The 14800-nt window shown below is 47.1% G+C and overlaps 1 protein-coding gene across 1 annotated transcript in view; it reads left to right on the top strand.

Annotated features, from left to right (window-relative positions):
• Nucleotides 1–14800, top strand: part of Gtf3c1 (general transcription factor IIIC subunit 1) — a 66265-nt gene that overhangs the window by 17653 nt on the left and 33812 nt on the right. Inside the window, exons 7-12 of the mRNA XM_048460572.3 lie at nucleotides 7812–7973; nucleotides 10142–10257; nucleotides 11458–11764; nucleotides 12447–12661; nucleotides 13201–13337; nucleotides 14551–14704. Of these exons, the coding sequence (XP_048316529.3) occupies nucleotides 7812–7973; nucleotides 10142–10257; nucleotides 11458–11764; nucleotides 12447–12661; nucleotides 13201–13337; nucleotides 14551–14704 (1091 nt within the window). The remainder of the gene's footprint in view (nucleotides 1–7811; nucleotides 7974–10141; nucleotides 10258–11457; nucleotides 11765–12446; nucleotides 12662–13200; nucleotides 13338–14550; nucleotides 14705–14800) is intronic.

Below are 14800 nucleotides of genomic sequence, written 5' to 3' on the forward strand. Positions count from 1 at the left end.
TGAGGAAAATAAAGTCTAATAGAATCCAAGGACACAGAAAAGTAAAATAAAGCTGGGCAGTAGTAGTGCACACCTTTAATCCCAGCACTCAAAAAGCAGAGGCAGGTGGATCTCTGTGGGTACCAGGCCAGCCTGGTCTACAGAACTAGTTTCAGGACACAGAGAAACCCTGTCTTCAGCCCTCCCCCCAAAAAAAGGAGGAAAAAAGAAAGAAAAGTAGAATAAAATTTAATTCCCAGAAAGGAACGGGTGCTGTGTTCATGAAAGCAGAGCAGGGGCTGTGAAGAAGGGAGAAGGGAAGGAAAGGGTTGTCAGCAGTTAAGTGGAATGAGAGAGACTGAGAGAAAAGTGCAGAAACTTGAAGTGGAATGCCAAGTTGAAGCTAAAGCTGGGGAGGAGAGTGGGGCTAGAGTCCCATGTCTCCTGAAATTGGGTGCTGCTGTGCTGCTGCTACCCATTTCCTCCTAGTAGGTCCCACATCTTAATTGAACCACTCTGTAGCTGCACAGGCTGCCAGCCAGGTCCTTAACAATGAGCCTTTTAGGGACATTTTCTAAACTACAGCACAGAGAACAGAACACAGAGAAACATGCAGAGGGTTGGGGTAGGGGAAAGTCAAAAATATAACCTTTTGAGATCCGAAGGACATCGGCTTCTAAAAAACGACTGTCCTGTTTCTAGCATAGTGAACGTTAAGTCCACACTGAGCTCCAAACCTGCACAGCTTCTCCAGGAAACCCCAGGCTCCCCAGTGGACTAAAGTGGGATGCCGTTGTATCCGAGCCGTCAGAATTCCACAGGAAGGGCTAGCAGGATGATCTGTGGGGAGAAGCACTTACCTGGAATCCCTGATACATTAGGCACTTTCTGCTGTGGTGATGAACACCATGACCAAGGCAGCTCTAAGAGGAAGGGTGTATCTTGGCTGTGGTTCCCGAGGATTCATCTAAGAGGCATGGGAGCAAATCGTAGCTATAGTGCCAGGAATGGGAACTGAGTGCCTGCATCTCAACCACGAGCATGTAGCAGAGAGGGCAAATTAGAAGTAGATGAGTATTTTTACTCTCAAAGCCTACCCCCCAATGGCATACTTTCTCCAGCAAGGCTATGTGGCTGACACCTTTCTCTAAACAGCACCATCAATTGGGGACCAGGTAGTCAAACAACTGACGCTATGGGGGACATTTCTCATCAAAACTCGATAACCTGAGATAGATTCCCAAAACTCTCATTTAAAAAGCCAGATATGGTAGCTGGCATCTGTAATCTTAGGCCCAACACTCCCACAGTAAGATGGAAGGCAGACGGAATTGGCTTGAAGCTTACACAAGACAGAACAGCACAAAATTCAGCCTCAAAATAACCACAGACCTTGCCTCAAAAACAAGGAAGGAGAAAACCGACCTTCAAAAAATTGTGCTTCACATATTCTCCGTTGCACACCCATGCCTGCACCCCTCCCCTACAGACCTCCAAATTGATTTTTTTTTTAATTCTGAAGGAATTGGTCATTTAGCCTGGAGTCCTTTCTATAGTTGTGCCATGAATGAGGACTGAGGAGGACAAGTTCTACACATACACATTCCACATGTCCTAGGAATTATCAAGTGGCAGAAGAAACCGAGACACAGGCAAACATGGGGTCTAGGGAGCCGGGACTGGTGAAGGGGAACCCTGGTAAGAGATGGCAAATCCAGACCAGGAGAACATTTTAGTATTCTGGGATGTTGGGAGAAAGACGTTAAATAATTTGATGTTTTCTTCTGTGAAGAGCTTGAAGGGAGATACTGTGGCCAGAGCTTTCTTCCAGGCAGAGGTTCCTGTGAATTCAAAGTGAGCACTTGATACTAACAGCTATGCAAATGTGCTTTTGTTGTTTCCGAGACAGAGTTTCTCTTGTGTAACAGCCTTGGTTGTCCTGGAACTCTGTAGACCAGGCTGGCCTAGAATTCACAGAGATCTACCTGCCTCTGCCTCCTGAGTGCTGGGATTAAAGGTGTGTGCTAACAAATCTGGCCAAGTGGGTTTTTGAGATTAGTCAGTCCTGCTTAGAATTGTCCCCTTTCCCTCAACTGGATTACAGGAGTAATAGCCCCTACCTTTTAAAGGTGCTTCAGTGATCATGGGGATTGCTGGGCTCTGAGTGGGGCCATCGCTTCGTGGTGGGTAGGATAGATCTAGAGGACTTTTTTGGTTGTTTTTTTTTTATTTTTTTTGAGACCATTTGCTCTTGACACTGTTGGCCTAGAATTCATTCAGACCTACCTCTGCTTTCTGAGTGCTGGGATTAAAGGTGTGTATCACCACATCAGGCTAGAGGTGTGTTTAGTTTAGCCTGCAGCATTTGTTTTCATTGAGTTGGTTCTGGATTTAAAACATGGATTTTTTTTTCTTTTTTTTTTTTTTTTTTTTTTTACCTTGGAAGTCTGACTTTCAGCTTATGTGCAAAGGGAAAGTAAGTAGGAATACATTTCCTTCATGGTGGTTGACAGGCAGGTGGGGTCCACCTCCCCACTCATCAGTGACACCTGCTTGCTGCTGCATAACACAGTCTGTTTCCCTCGGGTCTGTTGTCACCTTCAAGATGTGTCTGTCCATGGGGTATCACCTTATGCCTGGCCTAGGAAGGCAGGACTTCCCAGAATGGTCAGCGTCACTCAGAATACAGTTAGTGATAAAGAGTTGGCACCCAAGCTGATCGATCAGTCAGGACATTTAGACTGTTTAGACTGTCATGTGCACACCAAGCCCGTCTTGATTGCTAAAAGTTGTTCTTAGCCATGGTAGCCCCTGTACCTACATAACCTCCCATCTCTGTTGTTTGGGTTTGCAGCCTGGACTCACAACCAGCCCTCCCATTGGTCTCACGGCCCTAGTTTGTTTGCTTGTCTGAGTGACCTTGTACTTTGTCCTGAGCTGGCCATACCCTTTGCTTTGTATTCCTAGTGCCCGGGAGAATCATCTTGGAGCCAAGTGCTTGGTCCTTGTTTTGTGGATTTAATTTAATCACCACTACAGTTGCTTTTCTTGTGCAGGAGACAAGAGCTGAATACAGTTTTCAGGGGTTAGCCTTGAGCTTTGTCAGTTCTGTTTAAAAAAAAAAAAACACACATAAAATGTTTCTTCCAAGGCATTATGGGAAAAAGAGGTTTAAATAATAAAGATGATGTATTACTTCATATAAATTTACAGGTGTGCCTGTGTATATGTGAATTGTTTTTAAACCCCTTAAACTGAGTTTGAATTTTGGCATATTTTGTACTCACACTTTGACATATCTATTTGGCAAAAGTAACATAAACTTTGTAATGAAAGCAGTTCTTTTGAACTGCTCTGATTTAAAAAATAATTTTCCTCAAGTATTTACTAGCTGCCGTGTGTTTATTAAATTGTGCTGAGGAAATGAAGGAAAGAGATAGAAGTGAACTTGGCATTCCCTTCCAATATATAGAATCACAGTTGGAAGCACTTGGCCGAACACATCTGCCTGCACTGGGCTGATGACTGCGTAGTCAGCTCACATCCAGTTCTGACGGATTGGGGTTGAGTCCCCTTCTGATCTGCTGTCTTTGTGACTCTTAAGAAATAAACAGTTCCACAGACACTAACTTCAATATGCATCCCCACTCCTGGGTTTCTGTACTTAAGGTGGAAAATCTGAAAATCGAGCTGAGAAAGCATTCTGTTTGCAGAAACTTGGAGCACGGTTAACAGAATCTGTACAGATCAGTTACTGTGAGCACTGTAAACCACCACTGAAATGTAAGGGCTCTGTAAACAGACACGAATTAAAGCAGCTAGCATTATAGGACTCCTCAGTCCCTGTCTGGCGGAGGCTTATGGGAGCTGAGGGTCTGATTCTGAAATCCGGAAGGGAAAGGAATAAAGTAGAACTCACACTTCTACTTTCAAACCCTGCTGCACAGCACCAGAAATCAGATGGTTGCAGACACGACACAGAGGACATGTAGGTTAGTCAGCTGGGTCAGCAGCCCACAAGAAGCCCCTGTGGTGGGTCAGTTGGTTGTCAATAAGACAAGTGAGAAAGAGTGGTCCCCACCCGAAGGTGGCGTTGCCATGTGATTACCTGTAGGAAAGTCCAGTGGGAAAATCTGGAAGCAAGTTGTAATGTTTAGGGGACAGCTTGGGTAGAGAAGTGGAAATGATTAAGGATCTTCTAAAGTTGGCTGTGACTTGTACCCACTGAAGGGGTAGATTGTACAATATGTGAATTAAATCTCATTCAAGCTATTAAATTTGAAATAAGTAAAAACTAAACCAAGAAATATAACAGAGTACAACGAAGTAAATTATGACCATTAAGAAGGGGGATATTAGCAAAATTATAGTCGTATTAAAATATACAACCTACGAGAGAAATGAGCCATATAAAGAAATACAAAAATTTAATAAAATAAATGTACATGCCTAAAAGAGTGTCAAAGCCAAGAAGAATGGAAAAGAATAAAAACCAGGAAAACAGAATAAAGGACAAGTGTAAAATGCTGGGGTTCTTCCAGGTTTTAAAAGCTAGAACTTTAGTGGTGTGTTTTGAAGATGATGAAAACAGTTAAAATAAGCAGTTTTATTTACATAAAAGTGATTAAAGGGCACCTGCTGTAAGAATTAAAAGTAACTGCTGTCAGTAATTAATGTACATAAAAGAAGCAGGAACATTTTAATATGGCAGAAACTGTTAAAGGGAAAACTCGAGTGAAGGCTGACCTTTACCAGGGTGTAAACACAGAGATTTGAGTCACTTGTGCTGGGGCAAGGGCTTGTTGCAGCAGCCCTTGTCCCTTCTCCTAACAGGAATGTGCAGGCATGTCCCACCTTTGGGGGCTGGTGTCAGCAGTGGTGGCGGCAGACAGCACATTCTGAACCAATGGCTGACCGTGTGTGGAAGGAGAAGTTTCTCTTTGTTCCTTCCTAGAGTATAGTCTGCTGATTGCTTGGGATGGAGATTGAGCCTGGATACTTCTTGGTCACATAGCTGCCTCTTTCAGATGGCCAGCCTAGTAACAGGAAAGGTAGCTGAGTCATGTCAGCTTTCTGGTGCAGTTTTGTTCAGCATTGCAGCTTCAGCAACCTTTCCCAACATTTCTCTATATTTTAGGACTGAGGGGGCCTAATTGTGCCAGGTGCCAACTCAGACCAAGTATTCAGGGAGGTGACATTTGCACTGGCTATTTGATAACTCTGAAATTCTAGCCTAAAAACAACGAGAGCTTCTAAACCTTTGTTAAGCTCCCATGTGTGTTCTTACTAGTACTCTTGTTTCCTGTCTTTGCACTTGTCCTGGACTTTAAAAAAAGGAAACCAGGCCAGACAGTACCATTATTGTCGGATTTGTGGGGTCAGCCTTGCCGGGGTAGGAACATCAGATAATGCGCTAGCACTGTTCTAAGTTTTTTGCTCTAGTATTCCTGACCTCTTTATTCTTTTTCCTTTGTTGTGGTGCCAAGAAATTAGGAAGCATGCTTACTGTTCAGATCATCAGGAGGGTGGTGCTGGGGTGGAGATTTGAGCAAAGAACATGTGGCAGAGTCTGCAGTGGCTAGTTCCTCAGGCCTTTCTGCTACACTGTCGAGAGACTAAGTAGGACCGCGAGGAAAGGGAAGTGTGGGGGCCTGGGCTTAGGCCTGGGCTTGGGTCTGGGCTGAGGAGAGGCCCCAGGGCCCTCTTGCCTGTAGATTCTACTCCCTACAGACCTCCCATCAAGCCACTGGCCACATTCACCACAGCCCCAAACATCTTGCTTGCAGAATAAACACAGCATCTCTTGCCTGGTCTGTAGGCCTTCCTTCTATAGCCCGTCTTGCTGTTCAGTGCCATCGTCATTGCTTCTTTACCTTCTCTCTGCCTAGAGTGCTTGTTGTCCATGGCCAGATCAGACTACCCAATTCACCCTTCATTGTCCCATGCAATGGATAGACATCTGCTCTACCCTGCCCCCAGCTCATTTCTATTCCAGATGCATTTAGAATTAGCTCTGCTTAATGGGTGAGAAACTTGAGGCTCAAAGAGGAAAGGGACTTCCCTGTGGTGGGCAGAACCAGGCTGTCAACCTGGGCTGTGTCACAGCGAGCCTGGTATCCGCCAGCTGCCTTGCCCAGACTCATTGTGTCTCTTTTTATAGTGGAGGAAACCTGTCCTGTTTGTGTCTTTTCTGGACACAGTACAGAATAAATGTTTGTGGAACATTTGTTAAGGAATTAAGGTCCTCACAGTCCAGCAGCTTAGTGTGATGTTTGGCCCTTAGCAACTATGTCCTTCCAGGGCAGTTGTAAGGAGAGAAACAGTAGTGAGTGTCTCCTGAGCAGGCACCATCTCTGAGATCTATTAGAAAGACTTTTTCCCCCCTCTGAGGAAAAGCCTTGCTACTGAAGCCCAGAATGACCCTGGACTTGAGATTGTCTTCCCACAGCCTCCCGTGCTCTGGCACTTTAGGCACGCTTTACCACTTGGAACACAAAATCTGAGGCTGAACTCAAGTCATTAGGCTTTATCCACAGAGCCATCTGATTCCCCTGATACTATTCTTGTCTCTGTTACAGCTGAAGAAACTGAGGCACAGAGAGACCATACCACTTAGTCAAAGACTGGCAGAGGTGGCTTACACCAATCAGGTTCTCATCACCCCACCCTCATTCCCTTTGGCTCCCGGACTCCGGGCAGGCTTCTTTGTGGTCACTAAGGCTGTCACCTCTTCCAGTTGTCCTAGGGCTTAGTGATAAATTTCCCAGAGTTCATTCACTGGGGTGGGTGTCACACTCTGAACTCTCATGGTATTTGCCCTGCTCACCCTTAACTCTCTCTCTCCTTTTACTTGAAGAAATCTGACAGGGTGACTTGTTTCTGTTGTTGACAAGCCTCTGGGAGCTTGGGCTGGTGATCCAGCCCTTCCTTCTTCAGTTCCCTTATGTATGAAATGACTCCCGGGGTCAGTAGTATCAGTGAGTTGGTACATATCTGTACCAGACATCTTCATAGTTTTCCTTTGTTGTCTTTTCTGTTGGACATGAGTGTGGGTTTTTCCCCTGATATGCTAGGTTGCAGTTAACTAACTGAATGTAGATGGAAATTTCCCTCAGAGCCCAGAGCATGGTTTTGTTGCAGCTGGGCCCCACCTTGTCTGTATTTAAAGGGTGCTAGCTCAGACCTGTTAGTCCTGTTTGCCTTGGCTTCTTTTTGAGTTATTTTTGTAAACTAAGTTTCCACCTTTAGAGTCCCAGAAGGGCCTCTTGTTGGCTTTTAAGGAAAAATTGTTCTTTATTTCTTCAGCAGATCCCAAGTGTGGGTCCTGGAAGGTTGTTCAAAGGGATAGGCCATGTCCTTCAGCTAAGCTGGCAGGGCTCCTCCCTGCTCCTCTTACACATGTATTTCTTCCTCATCTAAAGTCACAAGACACAATAGTCTTGTTCCTAAGAGTTGCAAATATTTTTGGTTTTTCTTCCTAAATTTATATTCGTTTTATTTATATTAATTTTCACTTTTATCAATGTACATGTGGGCATGTGCCACAAGTGTGTGGATGCCCTGAAGGCTAGAAGATCATTGGATCCCCTGCAACTGGAAATAGATCCAGCCAGTTACGAGCACTGAAACCGGGTCCTCTGTAACAGCAAGTGCTCTTAGCCACCAATCCATCTCTCCAGCCCCAAGATGCATAGTTTTAGACTTTGCAAACATCCCACGTAGGGAAGGAGCTAGCTGTGATACCAGTTCAGCTAAGACCTTTCAGGATGCCATGCACTGCTCTCCCATGAGGCCCTAGGCCCGCTCTCTGCTCATGTGTGCCCTGTTCCTAGGGACTGATGTCATGGTTCGGTGCCTTAAGCTACTGAAGGAGTTCAAGCGGAAGATGGAGGATGACCATGATGACGACGATGATGAGGAGGTCATCTCTAAGGGTGTGCCTCCTGTGGACATCGTGTTTGAGCGGGACATGCTCACACAGACCTACGAGCTCAGTGAGTCTTTTCCACCCACACTTGCCATTGAGTGAGCACTAGAGTGGGAAGTGTGCTCCCCAGGTGGGAAGTGGGCTCCAGTGCATAAAGCCTAGGAAGCTTCTCTCCAAGCTTTCACTTTGGGTGAGGTTCACGGTGGAGCCTTGCTGCTACCTTGATACATGGCTTTAGCTAGGTCTTTGAGCCTTGCTTCCCTGTCTGTGAAATGGGGTGTGTTAGAACAACAGAGTTCTCTAGAGTTGTAATATGTCTATGAGGGGATTTATTAGGGCTTTTTTTCATGTGACATGGACATTGAGGCCTCCCATAGCTGGCACAAGTGTAAGGCCCAGGGAAACTCCTAGAGAACCTATAGGTTTCGTGATCCAGAGCAAGCAAAGAAGCTGCTCCTGACCCAGGTAGGAAGTGGAGAGAGAAAATGTGAGGTGTCATTCCCTCTGACCCCCGGTTGATGATGTGAATCCATCCATATTTGGGCCTATCTTCCCCACGTCACTCTTTAACTGTTCTTAGGCCGCTTTCCTCCAGAAATAAATATCCTCATGAACCCGTTCCAAGAACGGCACCTGACCATTAAACCAACTTACAGTTAACCATCACATTGGGATAAAACCTGTGTGAGCACATTCTCAGGATAAAAGGCAGAGGCATAGATTACCTACAGTAGTGCCCCCCACAGGAGCACTCGAGAGGCTTAGCTAGCTGTTTGTCCTACTCTGTTTTCTGATGCTATAACAAAGCACCCAAGAGCAGGCAATTTTTAAAGACAAGACTTATAGCTCTGAGACTGGTGAGTTCAGATTAGGCGCTGTATTTACTGTTTTCTGGTGCGGGCCTGTGCTCCTGCGTGAAGGAAGAAAAGCAGAGGGTAAGCAGACACATGAAGTGGGTACCACATGTTGTTTCTAGAACAGCCCAGTGGAGGACATGAACTTACTACAAAGTCAAGGCCTCTTCCCTAGTGCTGCTATAGGGAGGAAGTGAGCCTAGCAGTTCTGCGGGAGGTGACAGAACTCAGCCTCTGTGCTGTTCTGTTATACGGGGCTCTTGAGCCACGATTGCCTTCTGAATTGGTTCTGTCTTAGATCCCACCAGCAGGTCATGCTGACTAATCTCTCAGACTTTATGAAGGCCGGTGATTGACAGTTCTCATGGTGGCTCAGATTGCTTCCTCATAACACAGTCTGGAAACAGCTATCTGTAGACCTCTTGTCCCCACGTATGGCCTATTGTGTAGAGGGAAACATCTTTGCCACCTCTCTCATTCTAATGGTCGTCTTTGTGTGTGACTGATGTAGAAAGCCTGCATCCTGATGATTTTTACCTGGCAGCCTCAAGTGTGTGGATGCATTGAAAAAAGAAAGGCCAGTGTTTACTGAACAAAGAGCTTTGCCATCATCTGCCTACAGTTCATGTAGCAGCTTCCAACCAGGTTCCTCCTTGGAGTGTTCAATGCCATTTAGAAAGGGCCTGTGTAAGGCAGGTATGCTGATATTGAGTAATATAGGTGTGGGCAGGAACTGCAGACTACACAATGCCAAAACCAGGCAGCAACATTCCTCCCCCCCCCCACCCCGTTCTCTGCTGTGGAGCTGCTGCCATCATTTCCTCCCCCACTTCCTGCTGGCCTGACTGGGAGAAAAGGAGCAACAGGAACATAGGTAATGCACTCTCAGAGAAAGTTGTCAGGAGCTGGACATGGAGACATGTGCCTGGGAGCCGAGGCAGGATGATCACATGTTCAAGGCTAGCCAAAATAAAAAATTACCTTAAAGTTATTTTGATGCTTTTTGAAAGGGTACATTTCATTTATCTAAGTAAGTTCATTTATAAGGGAAGGCTAATTTGCTGCTGCCGCTGCTGCTTAAAAGTGATGGAGGTGAGTAAGTTAGAGACTTTATAAGTCCACCTCGATTGAGTAGAGCCACTGCTCATTTTCCCCTCAGTGTTAGCGTGGGGAGCCAGGGAGCAGACACCCAAAAGGAGCTGCCGGTGTTCTTGGGGTCAGGAAGTGCTCTTCAGCCTGGCAGCAGGGCACTTCTTGGGAGAGAGGGGAAGTGCTTTCTGTGTCTGTCGGTTCCACCTCTGTGCTTAGCAAGGGAGCAGGGAAGGGCTGTGAGCAGCTACCCCTGTGCAGTGGTGGGGTTCAAGCATGGTATTATTCACAGTTGAGCGCAGAGGCACGAAAGGAATTTCCCAAGCTGAGATCCGAGTTGCTATGAACGTGGGAAAGCTGGAAGCGAGAATGCTGTGTCGGCTCCTTCAAAGGTTCAAGGTTGTCAAGGTAATACCCTGTTATCCCTGCAGTTCCTCATCTCGTGTGCCGGTAGAATTACACATCAGAGAAGCAGAGGCCTTACTGTGTCCGTGAGGCAGAACCTGTATGAAGCTACTAGCATACTAGGCCTCCCCCTCACTGAGCGCCTGTCTGGTTCAGCTTCTTAAAATTGAAGTGCTGGAGAGTGACAGTACAGCAGCTGCCCTTGCAGCTCCTTCCTGGGTGAGGACGGTCAGCTGGAGCTGGCTAGTGTCTAATGAGCTGCCTGTCCTCCCACTGCTGTGACTTGCCTGGCACCTCAAAACATCAAAGCAGCTAACTGTAGGCCTAGTGTTCCCTTTTGTGATTCAAAGCTGCTGTTAGTTAGCATCCTGTAATGGCAGTGAAGCAGCTAAGGCAGTTAATTACAAAGAGAAGGGTTGTTTGGTATGTTCTGGAGAGTCTAGTCCAAAATCAAGTGGTTCTCATTTGAGAACCTGTAATGAGACAGCAAGCGCCTCGTGACAGGAACATGTTGGTAGGATAAACTGTCACTTCCTGAGCCCAAAGGAAGACAGAAAATGGTCAGGGTGGGTGGGAGGTGGAGAGGAGACACACTCCTTTGGGAGCGCTCCCCTGTGACCAGGAACCTCCTGTAGAGTCCTAAAGGTTCTGCCTCTTCCCAGTAGTTCCACCCTGGGAACTGAACTTTGGCTCACAGATTTTAGAGGATACTTATCCAGACCCTCTGGTGGGCTACTGTGGACAATTTTTTCATAAGGCAGGGTTTTATTAGTTAAGGTAAGTATAACTGGGACCTTGGCACTATCCGTGGCACATGAAGGGTACATAGAAAGTCTGTACTTTCTCCCACTATAGGCCGTGGGACAAACTTCTTTCCTATTTTAGAAGGCAAGATGATCATGGATTGGCGAAGAACCAAACTACAGGTCTCCAAGGTTGTGGGTGTCTGCAGTGTGTAGGACCCTGGGTTCTGTATAATCAGCACAAGCCAAATCCTAATTGGGTGTATGAGCCAGGTCCAGTGTCAGGCACAGAAGTGCATGGAAGACCAACATCTATCAACAGAGGGCTCCTAGCTTCGGAGAGCAAACACTGTCCAGATAATGCAGGCTCTGTCAGGAAGGCATTGTGAGACTGGGACCACCTGCATACCTGTCAGCATTAACACCCCCTGGAATGCGCTAACCCATGTGATTACCTTAGGGATTCATGGAAGATGAAGGCCGGCAACGGACCACCAAGTACATTTCCTGCGTGTTTGCAGAGGAGAGTGATCTGAGCCGGCAGTATGCACGTGAAAAGGCCCGAGGAGAGCTACTGACCACTGTAAGCCTAGCCTCGGTGCAAGATGAGTCCCTCATGCCTGAGGGTGAAGAGGCCTTCCTCTCTGACTCAGAAAGTGAGGAGGAGAGCAGCTGCAGTGGCAAGCGTAAAGGCAGAGGGTCCCGGGGGCGTTCAAGAGCCTCAGGGGTTGCTGGCTCTCAGCCTCATCACTCCACTCCAGCTAAGGGTAAGGACTGCTTGAAGTGTATGGGGGCTGCAGGGCCAAGCACCCTGACACTGCAGGACATCACCAAGAAACAGTTGTTCAGTCCAGCCAGCCTGGAGATCCCCTAGGTCCCACCCTCATTTGGGGCCTAGAAGTGTCCTTTTCGCACCATGGTCACAGGTGTGGAGAGGAGTCGTGTGAGTGTGCCCTGCCCTGGTTACGTGTAGTCTCCTTGGATGACACCTTCTTTACAGCATAGTTTTACTATTAAAGAGATAGAGTTCTGTGAGCTTCATTCCTTCCCTCAGTCCTTTCAAGAACCACTTAGGGTTTAGTTTATAGAACACTGCTATGGAGGCAGAGGTGTTCAAATGTCCTCCCAATTGAGCTATTATAACCCAATGTATTTTGTTTTCTTGTTTGAGACTGAACTTCACTGTGTAACCCTCTTAGAACTCACCCTTCCCGCCTCAGCCTCCTGAGTGGTGGGATTTCAGGTGTACATAACCTTGGATGGCTTGAAATCCTGCTTTAAAACATGTATGGAAGGTAGACAGTTGATAGACTATTGAATTTCATGTTCAGCTTTGTACCCCAAGACTGCAGAGTGAGCCTGAGGGGGCCCCCAGGCTAGCCTGCTCTGACTGCTAAGCAGAGAAGCCCTTTGTTTTCCCCTGACCAGCTGTGCCCATTCTCATTGTAGGTGGGTGGAAAGTCCTAAACCTGCACCCACTGAAAAAGCCAAAGGCTGCCTCCCTGGGCACTGGTGAGGAAAGAGCCCGCCGAAGCTCGCGTGCTAGGGGTGGCCTGAACACCAGCAGTTCCTCTGAGCTCAATACATCCTTCGACCCTAACAACATGGAGAATCACAGTGGCGACATTGCTGTGATTGAGGAGGTTCGGCTGGATAATCCCAAGGTCAGTAATGACCATAGGGCTTATGGCAGATAGACACCAGTCTTCTTGGTTCTGGACCTGAATCCCAGGGACGGGAGCAGGTGGTAACAATAAGAATGTCACCTGCCAGGCACAGACTGTGGGCCATAACAGGGAGTAACACAGTGTCATTTGCTGCCTTTGCCGCTTGCTAGGCCCACTCCCAAAACTCCCATAACTTTTGATAAGGTGGTCTTTTCCATGGCCTGACAGCAGCCTCGACAAGGGTGCTGGGCTCTTCCTGCCCACTGGGGAGAAGCCAGGTAGACATGAAGGTACTGTCTGCTTTTAGAGGTGTCATAGGTGATGCCCAACTCCTGCTCTAGCTGATCCCAAAGTCACCTAGGATCATCAGCTGGCAGGTACCTCTGAGAAGGTGGTGGGCTCTATGCAGGGAGCTGACCAGGTGGATTCTCCTTGAATAACAGGACCTGACTTAGAAAGGGGAGTGTGCCCCTCAGGTGTGATGTCTATCTGGTCCTACCCTTTCTGACCCCTGGTCCTGGGTTTTCGTTATGTAGGAGAGTGGTGGTTCCCAGAAAGGCGGACGGCATGGCCCAGGCCAGGACAAGCCTCACAAAACATACCGACTGCTGAAGCGCAGGAATCTGATCATAGAAGCTGTCACCAACCTCCGCCTGATTGAGAGCCTGTTCACGTAAGTGTGCCAGTGTCTCTGTCACTGCCCTCTTTACCAGCCAGAGAAGGGACTGAAAGGCCTTGGGACTGCTGCTTCACCATGTGCATTTTATGGTGTCCCATTGTGGTCAGTTGGTGTAGATTTTGTTCCTGCTGTTGGGGAAGGTAGACCTTGAGAATTAAAATACTAGATGCCACGGGGCATGCACTGACTTCTCTCTATACCTGAGTGAGTTACTTTTGTGTGACCATGACAGGTATGTGAGTATAACTTGAAGGAAGATTTATTTTGGCTCAGGGGTTCTCTGGTCTCTTGGCTCCATGTGTGTGGTGGCAGGAATTTGTAGCCAAGAGCTTCTTCACCTCCTGACAGCCAAGAAGCAGAGAGGGCAAGGTCTATCTCCAGTGACCTACTTCCAGCCAGACCTCATCTTACAAAGTTTCCAGAACCTCCCAGTATCACCACTTTCCTGGTCCAAGTCTTTGAACCCATGAGTTATAGGTGGCATGTCTCATTCAAACCCTATTACACTGGGGAATTGTTACAAGGGAAGGAAAACTGAGAAACCTGCAGGCAGTGGCGTAGCAAGAGGCGCAGGCGGGGCTGTGTGCTAAGGAAAGAAGGGCTGGTCTTTGCAGCTCTTGAAGCCACCACTCTGGGGGGTCAGCATCTTCAGGGTCACAGATGTGGGGTCTTTACTCCGTCTCTGGCTGACTGGGGACAGGGACCTCATAAGCTAGATCTTCACCTTGATCCCTTCTGTGCCCTGAGAAGTTTATCTGGGCATCCTGATGTCCATATTGGCCTTGCTCTACTGTGATTAGTATCTGGAAATGTCACAGTGAATCAGAAGATTGAGAGAGATGAGTAGAAGAGTGAAAAAGAGCTTCAGACCAAACGAACAGTGGGAAACTAGAAGGTTGGCCTAGCTAGCGCCCAGTAAGCATGCAGCCTTGGCAAAGACAGTTTTCATTCTAGTACTGTTTCCCTTCCCTTGTTCCTTTTCATGGTCAGATCATGTGATCTCTGGTGCTGTGGAGCTGCTGTGGGTAGTGATCTGACTTCAACTAGTTTGTTTACTCTAAAAAGATAGAATTTCATGTTCTAAGAGGCTCCCCTATGTAGCATGTGAAGAGCTCCCACAGAGTTTTCCTGGTTCCCAACAGACCTGTTGTGACTTCTCCGTGTCTCTGCATGTTGAAATGGGAATGTGACCTTCTCTAATATCCAGGATTCAGAAGATGATCATGGACCAGGAGAAGCAAGAGGGTGTCTCCACCAAGTGCTGTAAGAAGTCCATTATCCGCTTGGTGCGGAACCTATCTGAGGAGGGTCTCTTGAGATTGTATCGGACAACGGTCATTCAAGATGGCATCAAGAAGAAGGTAATCTCTTGGGCTTCTCCTGATTCCCACAGAGCCAACCTTATGCTACAGAAAACTTTCTGACCTAGTATCCCTTGTCATTGTTGTATCTTGATT

Source organism: Myodes glareolus, chromosome 7, assembly GCF_982192425.1.
Source record: "Myodes glareolus chromosome 7, mMyoGla1.1, whole genome shotgun sequence".
NCBI classification, from domain to species: Eukaryota; Metazoa; Chordata; class Mammalia; order Rodentia; family Cricetidae; genus Myodes; species Myodes glareolus.